The 16,068-nt window shown below is 51.2% G+C and overlaps 1 protein-coding gene across 1 annotated transcript in view; it reads left to right on the top strand.

Annotated features, from left to right (window-relative positions):
- The first annotated feature begins 3,104 nt into the window (after positions 1 to 3,104).
- SRL (sarcalumenin) overlaps positions 3,105 to 16,068 on the top strand; it is a 38,135-nt gene continuing 25,171 nt past the window's right edge. The window contains exons 1-7 of the mRNA XM_065412031.1: positions 3,105 to 3,117; positions 4,019 to 5,361; positions 5,503 to 5,583; positions 5,680 to 5,851; positions 6,125 to 6,418; positions 10,053 to 10,151; positions 11,738 to 11,833. Coding sequence (XP_065268103.1) covers positions 3,105 to 3,117; positions 4,019 to 5,361; positions 5,503 to 5,583; positions 5,680 to 5,851; positions 6,125 to 6,418; positions 10,053 to 10,151; positions 11,738 to 11,833 — 2,098 coding nt within the window. The remainder of the gene's footprint in view (positions 3,118 to 4,018; positions 5,362 to 5,502; positions 5,584 to 5,679; positions 5,852 to 6,124; positions 6,419 to 10,052; positions 10,152 to 11,737; positions 11,834 to 16,068) is intronic.

The raw sequence follows: 16,068 nt of genomic DNA, 5'->3' as shown, positions 1-16,068 counted from the left end.
CAGTTTGATTAGACATAGATTTGCGCATTTTATTTTATTTTGCTTGGTGACTTACTTTGTTCTTTCGGTTACTACTTGAAACCACTTAAATCCTACTTTCTGTATTTAATAAAATCACTTTTTCCTTATTAATTAACTCCCCGGGGGAGCAAACAACTGAGCATCTCTCTCTATCAGTGTTATAGAGGGCGAACAATTTATGAATTTGCCCTGCATAAGCTTTATACAGGGTAAAATGGATTTATTTGGGTTTAGACCCCATGGGGAGTTAGGCATCTGAGTGCTAAAGACAAGCACACTTCTGTGAGCTGTTTTCAGGTAAACCTGCAGCTTTGGGACAAGTAATTCAGACCCTGGGTCTTTGTTGGAGCAGACGGGAGTGTCTGGCTAAGCAAGACAGGGTGCTGGAGTCCTGAGCTGGCAGGGAAAACAGGAGCAGAGGTAGTCTTGGTACATTAGGTGGCAGCTCCCAAGGGGGTTTCTGTGATCCAACCCGTCACAAGCTGAACATGAGCTCCTAGTGCGACTGTGGCCAAAAGGGCTAATGTGATCCTGTGTGCATTAACAGGGAAATATCGAGTAAGAGCAGAGAGATTATTTTGCCTCTGTATTTGGCACTGGTGTGACCGCTGCTGGATTACTGGGTTTAGTTCTGGTGTCCTCAACTCAAGAGGGATGTTGATAAATTGGAGAGGGGTCCAAGAAGAGCCACAAGAATGATTAAAGGATTAGAAAACCTTCCTTACAGTGACAGACTTAAGGAGCTCAATCTATTTAGCTTAACAAAGAGAAGGTTAAGGGGTGACTTGATTACAGTAAGTACCTACATGGGGAATATTTGATGGGCTCTTCAATCTAGCAGAGAAAGGTCTAACATGACCCAACGGCTGGAAGTTGAAACTAGAAAAATTCAGCCTGGAAATAAGATGCAAATGTTAATGCAAATGTTAATGTCGGTGAGCGACATTAACCATTGGAACAACTGACCAAGGGTCGTGGTGGATTCTCCATCACTGGCCATTTTTAAATCAAGGCTGCATGTTTGTCTAAAAGAGCTGCTCTGGGAATTATTTTGGGGAAGTCCTATGGTCTGTGTTCTACAAGAGGTCAGACTAGATGGTCAAAATGGCCCCTTCTGGCCTTGGACTCTCTGACCCACTGCTCTGACTCCCTCTGGCCTGTTTCTCTTGGTCCTTCTCTCCCACCGCCATCCCTCTCACAGCTCTGCTCTTCTCCACCTGTTCCATCTGCAGGGTCCTGTCCCATCTCTCCTCGCCAACTTCCCAGCTCTCCCGTGCCACTCCCCACTTCCCATCTCCATTGCTCTGCGTGCATTCTGCACCGGATCCCCCTCAGCCACCTCCCACTTCATAGCCTTCCCACTTCTGAATTGAAACCCCATGCAGGAGTGAGAGGGTGGATACCATGACTCTCCCCACGGGACTGACTTTGGTGAGCCACTGAAGGTGGCCAAAGCAAGCCACAGCAGAGGCACTAGCCCACCACACCCCTCCTGCAGAGACCCTGCAGACTCACGTGCTGTCTGACATCTTTGGATATGTCTGTACTGCAGCAGGAGGTGTAATTCCCAGTTTGGGTAGACATACACGGGCTAGCTTTGGTTGAGCTAGCACGCTAAAAATAGCAGCACACCCAGGGCAGCACAGGCTAGCCACCTGAGGACTTAGGGACGTAGATGGGATTGTACGTGGGCAGCTAGCCTGAGCTACTGCCCATGCTACCATGGTTACACTGCTATTTTTATCATACTGCAGTGATCCAAGCTAGCGTGTGTACGTCCACCTGAGCTGGAAACTGCACCTCCCCGCTGCAGTGTGGACAGACCCTCTGCGGCTGTTCTGTCCCGTTGATACGACCAGCTCACTGCTGCTCGGGTCCGTGTGCTGGAGTGTTGCAGGACTGGCTCTCCCTTGCTGTTATTTACACTACAGGCCAAACCAAATGCAGTGATTGGAATCTTTTAAAAGCAGGTTGTTTTTTCTGGTGCTTTGCTCTCCTAATCTAGCACCTGGCTGCTCCAAGTGCCAGTTACAAGGGTTTGGTGTACAGGGAATCACTCACCAACAGGGCCGGCTCTGGCTTTTTTGCCGCCCCAGGCAAAAAAGCCTCCCGCCGCCCCCCCCCCCCCCCCCCGGGGATGGCGGCGAGCCCCGCCGGGGAGAGCGGAGCCCCGGGGCCAGAGCGCCGGGGGGAGGGCGGAGAGCCCCGCCGCGGCTCCGCTCTCCCCGGCGGCGAGCCCAGTCGCCGCCCCCCTCCAGGTGCCGCCCCAAGCACCAGCTTGGTGGGCTGGTGCCTGGAGCCGGCCCTGCTCACCAAGCAACCATCCCTACTGCTCAGGGAAAGCTGCAGCATGGCCCCTGAACAGGGAGGCCTGGGGAAAGAAACTGATCTGACAGGGTCAAGTCGCACAGTGCAGGATCTGGGTCCGAATGATCACAAAGGCCAGGAGTGTTCAGGTCCTAGGTTTGACCATGCTTCTCTCTCCGGTAGTAATATGAACAGAGACTGTGCTCCCCTAAGTGCAGGTGCTAGTGTCTGCAGGATGAGGTCTGCTGGGCTGAGCTGAGCTCTGTGTATGGCCTGACTGGCTGGGCAGGGCAGTGCTTTGAGATCCTTGGATACAAAGTGCTAGCATGCCAAGCACTGCTGTTAATAGTAGTGCGAAGCACTGTGCTGGGTGAGACTGGACACTGCTGGGCTGGAGGGCAGCGGGGCACTTCCCACACTTTCTCCAATACAGCATTTAGGAACATGGCCAGTGGGAGGACCATCAAAGGGTCATGGGAGAAGGCTAAAGGAATGACCCATGTCAAGCTCTGGTTGCTATCTGAGAGAGCCTGACAGTGCTACCCATTTTTCCTCCCTTTGGCTTGGGTGAGGATGGTACTTTCTGGTTGGCATCTACTTGCCAGCTGGAGTACAAAGGAATTATTCCCTTTTGAAATGCGTCCCTGGTATGTGGACATTACACTTTTCAGGGGATTATTCAGACTAGTAGCAACTGTTTGTGACAGAGACGCTATAGCCAGTAATGCTTTATTTTAAGTATCTGTTGACTAATGTTGAATTACAGAGGGGAGCCCATGGAAAACGCAGGTGACATCTCCCGGAATGCAGAATGAATTCATTGCATTCCAGTCAGTTTCAAAGAGCGGCAAATGTTTTCCTAATGAAAGGCCACTCACAATAAATAGCTCTCTAGCATGGACTCTGGGTCAGGCTGCACCTTCAAATCTATTCACAGGGGTCCGCTCTTCTTGTGGCCAGTACATTCTGCATCCCCCTTCCTTCAGCTCTCACCCTCACCGCTATTATTGATCCAGCAGACACACACCAGCTAAACTCCAATTGCTATGCAAGAAACTGAACGTGGAAATGACCCTTTATAATTTGCCACACGCAAGTGGCTTTTCAAATATAAATGTTCCGGGCTAAGCTTCCCCCCCACCCCCACCCCAGCCAATATATTTATAAAAGGTCACTTTCCTTGAGAATTTTATACTGTTCACATCTGTTCCAAATACTGCTTCTGCTGGTGTGAACCACAGGGGGCAGAAGGGTTCTAGCAAAAGGCAAGACCCAGAGGGAACAATTGCTGGTATGACTTACTGGGGCTAAGAGCTACTCGACAGTAATCTCCTAAATACTGTCCATGTAATATAAGATATTCTCTCCAACAAACACCTGTTTGCATACGATTTATTGATAGGAGCATTAAAAGCAAGATGGCACCAAAGATGGTTTTTGATGCCCATGGATCAACAGGGATAGCATTAAAATTCATTTATAATAGCCTCAAAATAGAGATTTTGTAACATGCTGGGACTCCATATGCAGCATGGTATTAGTAAACAACTGAGTTTTACTCCACATCACACACACATATGCAGGTGTGAGTGTAAGCACACACACATATTGTGTAGGCACATGTAGGCTCTTTTGAGGAGAACAGAATCAGCCTCAGATAAAACTGACTGCTAATGTTCTAATCATTTAGAATTGCAAGTTTCTGCCTCGGGGGGCACTGAAGATGTTGCCAACTTTGTTGAGAATCACTTATCAGCTGGAGACCGGAGCCTAGAGGGGAACAAAGGGGTACTTTGCCCAGACTCTGTACCTCCTGAGAAGACTGTTCTCCTCCAGCCTGCAGACAGCAATGAGGCAGCAGCCCAGGAAAGGAGCGGAATGCCACATGACTGTGGTTCCAAGACAGGTGCTGATATAAATATCGCTGTTGATGGCTCGAACAATGAGAGCCAAGAGGAGGACAATGACGTGAACGTTGCTAATGCTTCTTCGTCGGTTTCAGAATGTGACACTGCCACAGGCAGCAATGCTGATGGAGGTGAGATTGTGGCGAGAGAGCCAGAGCCAGCAGAAGGGACTCCTCTCCCAGGGGAAGACACGGAAGAGCTGCTGGCCAAAGAACAGCCCGGAGGCAGCAGGAGCGAAGCTGCAAAGGAGAGCAAGGAGGAGGGGGAGCTCCATGCGGCAGGGGTGGAGATCAGTCTGGAAGAGGCTGGGAGTGAAGAGGACAGGCAAAACTCTCCTCCCGCCACAGCAGGGAGTTTTGAAGAGAGCACCCGACTGCCTGCAGAGGAGAGGCAGGTTTCCCAGCGTGGTACAAAGGCTCTGGCTAGAGAGGAGGTAGCAGCAGCAGAGCACCACTCAGGGCCTGATGATGGCAAAGATGCTGCTGAAAAGGAAAGTGAAGTCAGCGAGGCCTCCCAGAGGAGCACGCCGCCCTCGCCGGCCAGCGGGGAATCGCCCCCTCAGGGAGATGCACATAGCGCTGAACCTGCTCTAGCAGAGCCAGGAACTCTTGAGGAAGAGGGGACACAGCCGGAAGAAGGCTCTAAAGAAGACAAGAGCCGTATTCCACATGCCAGCCAAGGTGCCGAATCTCACGTGCAAGGTAGGAATCATGCAAACAAGCAAGACAAAGAAGTCTCTAGCTCAGAGACCAGTCATGTCTCTGGGGACCCTCTCGGGGGCAATGGACTAGCTGTAAAAGAGAAGGAACCTGATTCAGGCAACAGAACTGGTGACAGTCCTGAGGGGGAGACCGCCACTGATGGCCAGCCAGCGGAAAGGGACCGAGAGGAACCAGGCACTGCCTCGGCTGAGGGAGTGGAAGAAAACCCTAACTTGGAAGCAGAAAAGTCTGAAGAAAGTTCAGAGGAAGAGGATGATGACCAGGAAAAGTCTGAGGAAGAGGGTGATGACTCAGCAGAGGAAGAGGGTGATGACTCAGCAGAGGAAGAGAAAGAGGGGGCTGGCCTGGCAAAGGAAGAGGGTGGTGATCCGGCAGAGGAAGAGGGGGCTGGCCTGGCAGAGGGGGTTGGCCTGGCAGAGGAAAAGGGTGGTGATCTGGCAGAGGCAGAGGGTGGTGATGAGGCAGAGGGGGCTGGCCTGGCAGAGGAAGAGGGTGGTGATCCGGCAGAGGCAGAGGCAGAGGCAGAGGAGGCTGGCCCGGCAGAGGAAGAGGGTAGTGATCCGGCAGAGGAACAGGGGGCTGGCCTGGCAGAGGAAGAGCGTGGTGATCCAGCAGAGGAAGAGGGGGCTGGCCCGGCAGAGGCAGATGGTGGTGATCTGGCAGAGGCAGAGGAGGATGGCCTGGCAGAGGAAGAGGGTAGTGATCCAGCAGAGGCAGAGGAGGCTGGCCCGGCAGAGGAAGAGGGTGGTGATCCGGCAGAGGAAGAGGGGGCTGGCCTGGCAGAGGAAGAGGGTAGTGATCCGGCAGAGGAAGAGGGGGCTGGCCTGGCAAAGGAAGAGGGTGGTGATCCAGCAGAGGCAGAGGAAGAGGGGGCTGGCCTGGCAGAGGAAGAGGGTTGTGATCCAGCAGAGGCAGAGGAAGAGGGGGCTGGCCTGGCAGAGGAAGAGGGTAGTGATCCGGCAGAGGAAGAGGGGGCTGGCCTGGCAGAGGCAGATGGTGGTGATCTGGCAGAGGCAGAGGCAGAGGAGGATGGCCTGGCAGAGGAAGAGGGTAGTGATCCAGCAGAGGCAGAGGAGGCTGGCCCGGCAGAGGAAGAGGGTGGTGATCCGGCAGAGGAAGAGGGGGCTGGCCTGGCAGAGGAAGAGGGTGGTGATCCGGCAGAGGCAGAGGAAGAGGCTGAAGAAGTCATTGCCCCAGATGTCCAAGAGGCTGCTAGTGACATGGAAGACCATGGCCATGTCAAAGAGGAAGAGATCAGTGAAGTGGAAGCTGAGTCTGATTCTGCAGGCCAGGAGAATGCACCCCGCAGAGACATGGAGCAGGACAAAGATCACTCTCACAATAGTAACCCAGCTGTAGCAGGAAGCCTTTCTGTGGATGCGCAGTTAGTGGCAGAAACAGACAGCCCACCTGGCAACAACCGTCCTCCTGCTGGTGCTGTGCCTGACCCCAGACAAATAGGTCTGACTTTTTTGTTACTAGGCGTGCCAGTAGTAATAGCCTAACAGCAAAGGGCATTGGTTAGTGAACCACTATCAAACCCAGAGCGCCGCTGAGCTTGGCAGACATTAAAATGCACCCAGTGCACGGCCCTCGTTCTAACGCTTGTGCTTTCAGTGTGTGACCCTAACCAACTGCTCAGACCGGAGATCCCTGTCCTGCCAAAGCCAGGAGGGGTGGCATTGGTGATATGGGGTGGTCATGGGCTGCGGTTGGTACTTGGTAATGGGAGATGAAGGCTTTCACCCCTTGGGCATTAGGCTGAATTAGTATAAGGTCAACAGTGACTATCCATTGCCATCTGACAGCTCTGCCATGGCCTGCATGAAATGAAGTGTTATGTTCCCTCCCCATTTCCCAGGAACGGGTTGTCCAGCTCCACCCCAGTTAGCACCTGTTGGGAGCCTCAATAGAGATGCCAAGGACTCCATGGGCCATGGCAACTGAACTCCTCTCTCAGCACTACAGGTGGTCCCTCCAGGATGGGGCACATTGGCAGGGGGTGAACTGGGCAAAGGTTGGCCTGGATCTGTTCTGCGGATAAAAACAGACATCCATGTCCAGGAGCCAACATGGCCCCTTTCACCAGCATTGAATTCATGTCCTAATACTTCTAAAGGCAAAGGAACCTGGTTCTTCACAGCTCCGTGCTTTGTGCAGTCACTGATACCAGTGCAAAGTGAGTGCTAACGTTCTGCTGTGATAGTGATTGACACCACTTTGTACCAGTGGGGTAGTCCTGAATGGACATCTACCGGAATGCCCCTGCCAGTGTGACCTCACAGAACAAAATGGCATGCTCCATGCAGCAAATGGACCAGGACACTGTTCTGCTGCAATCCGGTCCTAATGCACCAGTGCTTTGCACTGGCGTAGATGATTACACAGGCCCTGAGACAGCAGAGAGCCAGGTCCAAGGAATACAAACACTTTGAAATACACCACACCTTTCACACAACCTGGCAATTTAAGAGTCAGCACAGACAACACAAGAGAATTGGATCTAGACTGGGTGAAGTGTCCAGCGTACACCAGTTTGCAAACTAAGGGGAATGAGCTATCCTGAGAATAGCAGGTTAGAACCCTGAGCCTTCGCTTGGGAAAACAACAAGGAGTCCGGTGGCACCTTAAAGACTAACAGATTTATTTGGGCATAAGCTTTCGTGGGTAAAAAAACACTTCTTCAGATCTGCTAGTCTTTAAGGTGCCACCGGACTCCTTGTTGTTTTTGTGGATACAGACTAACACGGCTACCCCCTGATACTTCACTTGGGAGTCACTCATGCTCCCCCTTAGTGATAATCCCTTCCAAAGATGTGAATTCCAAGGGAATTCTTAGATAAGTTTTAACACAGTCCCCAGATTGCATTATTGTTTCAGAACTCTCTGAGCAGTGCTGGGATTGTTTTCCCCAGAGTGCTGGGAGGGGAAAGGTGGGTGGATGAACTGGGCATTCAGATTAATGCCAGATCATGAAAAAAGGAGTCCTAGGTCCTGTTCCTGCAATGTGCAGCTCATGGGCAGAATGCAAACCCAGGCAGAACCCCATTGACTTCAGCGACGATTGGTGTGGTCACTGCCGCCCGCTCTCACGCTACATAGTGCAGGATCGGGGCCCTAGATTTTCCCAGGAAGCCGGCAGAAAGCTGGTAAATTTCCAAATTGCACAGACCGCATGCTCCAGTCAGTCACAGGTGAGTTTGTGGGTGAACAATGAATAATTATCCGTCCCATATTTTCTTTGGACCTACTCATGAAATCTGTCACATAAATTTTTCAGCCTTTGTCACTGATTAGCTTACATGACGAGGAGAAACCCCACCCCCCGCTCCCCTCCCCTTGCTTAGTGCTGCACTGTCACATACGGACCCACTGAGCGGCTGCTGGTGCCCAGATGTAACCAGAGCTGAGTCTCTGTGGCTTTTTTTGGCAAATCCAAAAGACCTTTCTTTGCATGATGTGTGTGCGCTTCAGTTCAGGTTCTCAGGCTAGTGAGGAGCGTGAGAACGAGAGCCGCCCATGTGGTGAGTGGTGGCCCTATTCCCAACCCAACAGGATGGGCTGGGAAGATGTTTGGTCACAGAGCTGTTTGCAAACCATTCTTGAGCCTAGGGCCCAATCCTGCACTTGCTGCTTTCAGAGGGAGCTTTGCCACTGACATTAATAGGAGCTAATGCATCTATAGAGGTCAACATACCTACAAGGCCAGACACACACCCCTGTGTGATACATCCTGCTGCATACACTTTGAGCACTAATATTCATATTGACATTAAGTGGAGATCTAGATATATAGCCCTATTCTGTTCCAAGCAGTTTGTCTTGTGCTACAGCCCTCTCCCCTAGGCTGATATAGTGTTATTATTATTACAGTAGCAGCTAGAGGCTCCAACCAAAAGCAGTGCCCCCATTATGCCAGGTGCTGTACAAACACATAGGAAGGGCCAGACCCTTTCCCAATGAGCTGATAGTCTAAATGGCCAAAACAGACAAACGGTAGGGGAAGGGAAAGATTATTCTCCCCATTTGAGAGATGGAGAAACTGAGGCCCAATGATGTGAAGTGACTTGTCCGAGGTCACCCACGGATTCTGTGGCACAGCTGGGAGTTGAACCCGGGTGTGGCGAGTGGCAGGCCAGGGCTGTCCGGCAGGGCCACCTTGCCTCATCCAGCGCCCTCCGTCGTCAATATCAGCACATTTCATTTTCACTTTTGGTTTGTAAAGAGTGGACGTTTAACTCTTCTGCAGATAGATGCCTGGGTGGAGAGACAGAGGGGGTAGCCAGACTAAAGCCAGGCCTTAGCACTATTGCTATGAAAGAGTTGTAGTTCGGGTCTGACCAGCTGCAGGTGAAGACATATTGAAATCTTTCTGCCCATATCAGTGCCAGGGCAGGGACTGCTATCCAGCAAGCTGGCATGTGCAAGTTGAACATATTGCTTAATGGTTTTCTTTATTATCAAGCATCCCTTTCAGCTGAATATTTTGCATTCATAGTATTGATGTCAAGCTCTTATTTCTTAGTTTGCCCAGGGGCATGGTGGAGTCTCCATCACTGGCCATTTTTATATCAAGATTGGATGGTTTTTAAAGATGTGCTGTAGTTCAGAGGGAGTTATCCTGGGAAAGTTCTATGGGCAGGTGTGATACAGACGAGATGATCAGAATGGTCCTTTCTGACCTTGGAATCTATGAATCTTTAACTTTCCAAATCATGAGGAACATGCCAACAGGACTAAGTGGGTCAGTTGCTGGTCTCTCTCCAGAACCAAATAGAAAGATCACCACATTGCAAAGCCGTAATCATAATTGAGACCAACAGACACCTCTGTTGGGAGCCTCAGCAAAGTTTTGCGAGAGAGGGAGAGAGGGGGGAGGGAGGGGGAAAGGAGTGTCTGCAATAAAAACAGAGCGGTGAGCCAAACCCATTAATGACTTAGCCATTCAAAGATTCTTCCCTGGCAAGGGGGTTACAGATGCTTCTCAGCCCCCTCTGTGGCCAGGAAGTCACTCACCATGTTGTGCTGTGGTTTGCGTGCTCTTCCTAGTCTTGTTTTCAGACATGCCTAACGGGCTGTTTTCCTTTTTCTCCAGAAGAGACAGAAGATGTTGGGGAGACTGCCAAGAGGGACCGTTCCCATATAGAGAGCACCCTTAAACTGAGTGAGGCTAAACCTGCAGACGACTACTCAGGTAGGAGTGTGGCAACAGGCGTGCAAAAAGGGGGCGGGGTAGGAAATACACTCAGGAAGCAAGTAGATGGTTGGGTGCAGTGGGGGCCCCAATGTATTGCAGACATAGAGACTGGGATTTGGGGAGATTCTGTGGCTTCTGGGGCCAGGCCGTGGGAGATGGCCATTTATTGAGTAGCCTCTAAGTGCAGGCTTGTTACACATGCATAACAAGAGGAGAAGAGCCCATACTCCCACCTCTGAAAGACAGAATCATGCAGTTAAACAAAAAGCACTAGTGGCAATGTCTTTTTTATTTTTTTTTTGTCTTAAATCTTGTTTCTTACAAAGCTGGTAACTTTTCACATTCTCCTTCAGTTTCTTGCCTCTTAAATGCTTACCTTTCCCCTGGATTTCCATAGTTCCGATAGTCCTAAGATGTACACATGGTGTGCATAAGAAGGAAGTTCAGATAAGTCTGGAGAGCCACAAAAATAAGAACAGACATAAGCTCCCCTCAAAGCCAACCCAATCCAGCCCAGCCCTGAACATTTATTGAGGAGCAAAAAAGTTTTGAGCAACTTTTAAAGTTTTATTTTTCATTTTTGAAACTTATCATTTGCTGCTGCTCTCCCCTGTGTCCGCTGGGACTAGATGAAGAAGCACCAAAATACTGTGGGAAGAGCTATTCCTGCCACTCTTCTGGCCTGCAGAAATGAAGATGTACTGGGCATGTCATAGAAAGCCTGTTCTCACTGGCACCCAGACACTACAATGAAGGGCCCTTTAGGAATTTGTGTATCAAATATTAAATAGTAATGAATCTTGTGATTTCTTACCCAATGTACCGATACATTTGCAGGTTTGGAGAAGGCTGGGGAAAGCATCTGGAGTGAAATCTTGGCCATAATGTTGCCAATGAAACTTTTGCCAAAGAGATTAATGGGGCCAGGATTTCACCCCTGAACTTTTGGGTACTTATTTGAACCAACCCTTTAAGCCTATTGACATTCTCCCATCACTAATGGAAAACTAGAGAAAGTTCTAAGGCTTAAGAGGGGTGGGAGGTGGGAGTGGAATCACGCCAGAACCACAGGATTGCTTCTTCTGTGTCTTTTATGGGTGATTCCACAGAAGCAAATCAAAACTGAACAACAGCTACAGCCAGGCAGCAGCTACCTCCCAGTGAACAGAGGTTAATGCCACCGGCACAGCTCATGGGACAGGCCTGGAATCTGCCATCCTTTCTCTAACTACAGTGCTTAATCCAGAGCATCTCAAAGGGTTTTATTCCGTGGTACCTTATTTTCTAAAGATGGGAACATAGGACTGTAGGGCACCTCCCTGGTCATTGACTCAGTCCCCTGCTATCATGAGATTTCATGCCCATTCTTAATACCTGTCCCAACCAGAAATCTCTACCCACAATGAGAGGCCTCCTATTCCAACAGCCAAATGGAGATTTGTTTGCTTGTTTATCTGCACTGCCTCTGTGTGTGTACATGAAAGAGATCCAGGGAGGTAAAGAAGATGGTCAGGACACCAGAGGCATCTGGGAGTAGCTTTGAGTTTGATTTGTTTCTATTTTATCACCCCTTGAACCTGTAGCAACACTGCAGCGGTTGAGGAAGATCTACCACTCCTCCATCAAACCCCTGGAGCAGTCCTACAGATACAACGAGCTCAGGCAGCATGAGATCACAGGTAAAGCTGAGGGGCAGTAGGGATGCATCGGGCACAGCTAGTGTTCTGCTGTGCGTAGGTTCAGAGTACAGACACTGGATCCGTGAAAGACCTCAAGTGTTGAATCTTCCTTTGCAGCAGACAAAGAGATCCAGAGAGTGTTGTTACCTGGGTCCCATGCAGCCCAGGGCAGCGGGTTTCAGTGTGTGGGAATTCTGTGTATGCACGTTGGCTTTTTAGGTCCCTGCATAACATCACCTCAATCAGCGGGAACAATTCCTCCTTTTCCCTGGGGGAGTGCGTCAGTGCACTGAGCTGATGAGCCTCAAGGGCCCGGCCCTCCACTGCCAGCACCGTGCGCAGTCAGGGGCACCTGTGCCATGTGCATGTGAAACGCTGCCAGATTAGAACCCTCCACTCACCCTGACAGGGGTGCTTTCTGCCCACGCCGCATGGGTGTGAATCACTGCACAAGGCCCAGAGAACCAGCCCTCAAGAAGGCACAGGACACCTGGCTCACAAGGAGGCTTAGGCTTAGGGTGTCTGAACCCTCTAAGGAGTAATAATTCTGTAACACTCCGTCCTGTTAAGTACCAGACACGGATGGGTGAGCTGCTTCTCCTGCAGCTCTTCTTCTGGGTGCAAGATTTTGGCCTAACTTCTCTTTCCAGGGGAGTGGATGACTCAGGGGGCGTGATGGAACATGGAGCTTTTTAGCTCCAGGTCATTAGCAATGGAAATTCGGCCTAGGCCAGTCGTGATCAAAGGTCGGTCCCCCGATGGCTGTGCCAGGGCCCGCTAGTAATTGCTAAGCCCTAATGGTGCGCTTGGTCCACTCCAAAGGAGGTAAGAACGGCCGCTGCTCCAAGGAGCTTGCAGACTACGCGAGGCCCTTGCAATCTGCGTGACACGGCAGTCGCATGGCCCCATTTCTAATGCATTAGTGTCAACATCACAAAACCCTGTTGGCAGCCTCAGCAGAGCAGCCCAGGCCTGAGGTCCCAATTCAACGGGAAAACTCACATGCTCAAAGTTGGGCACGTGTACCTTGCTGAACTGGGGCCTGGATGGAACCGTGGAGACAAAATGCTCCTCTCTGCTCTAGAGCCGGCCGTACTAGATTGGGGTGAGGCACATCAGTTGGGGTGGGCCGGCGATGCTTGCCCTGCTGCTGCCCATGCTACACCTGCCCTCTGGGCTTTTTACTCATGCTACAAAAAAGATGATTAGCCTCCGGGGATGAGGGGATTACCCCATAGCAGAGTCCTGGAGTTTATCCTTATTGCAAGGAGCTGATCTGTAGCTTACACCCTCCCTGCCTTCCCATCTCTGCTCCCCACAGTTCCACTCATGCACACCCTCAATCCCACTCAAGATGCAAATTCCATTCACCACATTGCAGGTTCCCCCGTTACTACGGTACATCTGCCCCTCCTCCTGGTGCTACCCTCCCCTCACTTGGTTCAGCATTACTCTGCATCCCACACATATCTGCCATTGCAGCTGTTCTCAGCTGAGCTACTATAGCCCAGCAATTTAAATAGCCCATGAGCCATATTTTGCCTTTAGAGATCCAATCAGACATGCCGGTTCCCTCAGAACCTACAGCTTTACGGGCCTGGTAGGACTCTACACCAAGCTCAGCACCTTGTGTCTGCAACATTATTTTTGTATAACTCTATTTTGTGAAGCCATGAAAAGGGTCATCATCCAGCAGGTCCTTCCAGAGCTCCTGCCTCCAAACAGGGCCATGTCTCCTGGTCAGGATCGTCTGTGGCTCACGTAGGCTCTGATTCCCATCCTATTTATTTGGGTGGGCTGGCTGGCTTGTAGGGGATTATGACCCACGCTAAAACCCATGGCAAGCATTCAGCTTCCCATATTTAACCTCACACTTACACACACACACGCGCGTGCACGCACACACACAGAGCCGCTTGGCAGCATCTCCTTTTTATGCTCTTTGAGGTAGTCTCAGTTGGATCTTTGATATTTCAAAACCACCAGTGCAAAAAAGACCAACCACCAAACACTTCAGTGCATACTCAGTGCTCCGTGGGCTGTAGCAGAAAGTCACACTTCTACCCAACATAACCACATACTAGGAACTCCCTGCATCCATGCCCCATTCCTCCTCTCCTACCCCTGAAACATGGTGGCTCCAATCAGTGACACCATTTCAGCTCCTCCAAAGCTGCTTCCTTTTGCAAGTGCTGCATAAGCCGGTGCTTGTGCTCGGCTCTAATTAATATTTGGGCATTGCAGATGGTTTGCTCTGAGATCGCCTGAACTTTAATAATTCCCAGCCTTTGTTCCCTGACTTTTCACCTCGCCTCTGTGTGCATGCGTGTGAGTGTGCGCACACCCATGTGGGGGTGCTGCAGTCTTGTGCACGCCAGTCCTTTACAAGGTGTAGAAAGGCACGCAGCATTGCAGGATGCTTGTGACAGCGATGTGATCCTCACTTTGGGATTGCCTGGAGCTGGGGCCCAGGGGAGCGGGAAGTGGAATTCCAGTTTAGCAGGTAGAGGCACATGCTCAATTATGCACAGACAAGTCTCTTTGTTATTGACACTATCAGGCTTTCATTTCCAAGCCAGAAAATTTAACACAAATTCCAAAAGAGCCACAGAACAGCAAAGTTGGGTGGAGGGTGTTGTTCAGGGAATGTCTACACAGCTAAGCCGCTGGGCACTGTAGTGTAGACACGTGGTGCAGCAACAGAGGGGATTTTTACACCCCTTGAGAGGCAGCAGTTACGTCGACAGAAGAGTTCTTCCGTCAACCTAGCTGCATCTACAGTGGCGAGGTGGGGGCGGATCACACAGGGCCTGGAATTATTCACAGCCCTGAGTCACATAGCTAGATCAACCTACATTTTAGGCATAGACTAGGCCTCAGACTCGCCAAACAGGGATTTCGCCCTCCCCTGCCTCCCAAACACACAGCTAATCCCTCCCCAGGCAGACCCATCGCGGGTGGGGCTCAGAAATCCATCCCTACCTCTTCTCCTCTCTCTTCCGAGGGGAGTGCCGAGCCCGCCACCTGGCTGACCGCAATGCACGTTACCTGAACCAGGGCCTGACCTGGCTGGAGTGGATCGGGGGCTGGCCCCGTGAGCGTTACCATTTTCCATCCTGTGGGGTTGCTGTCCAGACTACACCACTGGGTAGCATTCTGGCCTCATGTGCGTGAACCCACGGAATTGATATTGCCAAGGAGAACGGTGAAATGCTCACCCTGCACCTTTCACCAGTCTCTGCAGAGGCCTTTGCCCCCCAGCCATGCCAATGCCATGGCAGTGACCCCTATGGAGGTTATTAGCCAGAGTGTGTGATAGTCCTAGCGTGATGGAGCAATGGCACCCCCAGGCACTGACATGGAGGGTGGGGATAGGAACCACATGGCTTCCCAGGAACCAACGTCAATGCTCACCTTGGCATCAGGGCATCCCTTCAGGGACTTCTTTGTGGATGATGTAATGTCCTGGAGACAGCCCCTCCAAGTTCCTAGTCTGGACTATAGAACAGCTGAAACGACCAGAGACACCAACCCAGGTTTTACACCGACCCCAGTGCATGCTGGGTCAGGGCTCTGGGAGTGTAGCCCATGCTTTTTAGATATCCAGGCAGTGCAGACACGCTCAGTCAAAATCACAGTTTATCCACCTCACTCTTGGTTCTCGGTGCCACAATTTCACGCGCTCTTCCATTGATAGCCTGGGCCGTAACAGATAGCTGGTGCCTTGTGCACACAGTCCCCATTCCCAGGAGGGCTTGGCACTGAAGATGGGTCATCTCAGTGTTCCATTTGGCACCACTGTCTCCCGAGTCATGTGTCCATGGCCACACCCCGTTCCATTTGGAAAATAGCATCTCCACCATTGCCTTTTCTACGGCACGTGGTAAAGGGCCATTTCTGTAGCTGCTTTGCAGTCACTGCTCGGGCTCCAGTGCTGCCACCTGCCACCACTTCTCAGACCGCCGGCTCTCTCCTATGCCTGACTCAGCAATGCCAGCACTTAAACCAATACACCTGATGCCAAATGCTCCTTCCGCCATGCACCTCCACATTCCTGGACTGAGCAGAATGGGCAACGTTTGCCTGGAATACCTGTAGCAAAGGCATCTCCCATCATGCCCACTGGAAGCCCAGTGGAAGAGTAAATAGAGCAATCTGTCAAGTAGTTAGAGGGGTGGTGATGACTGTGTAGCCCAGCAAGGAGTCTGCACCATGTGCTAGGGAGCCCCCGTCAC

The sequence above is a fragment of the Emys orbicularis genome, chromosome 10 (genome assembly GCF_028017835.1).
Source record: "Emys orbicularis isolate rEmyOrb1 chromosome 10, rEmyOrb1.hap1, whole genome shotgun sequence".
Classification (NCBI taxonomy): Eukaryota; Metazoa; Chordata; order Testudines; family Emydidae; genus Emys; species Emys orbicularis.
Note: the sequence above shows the minus strand (reverse complement) of the source record. Positions and strands in the feature narration are given on the sequence as shown.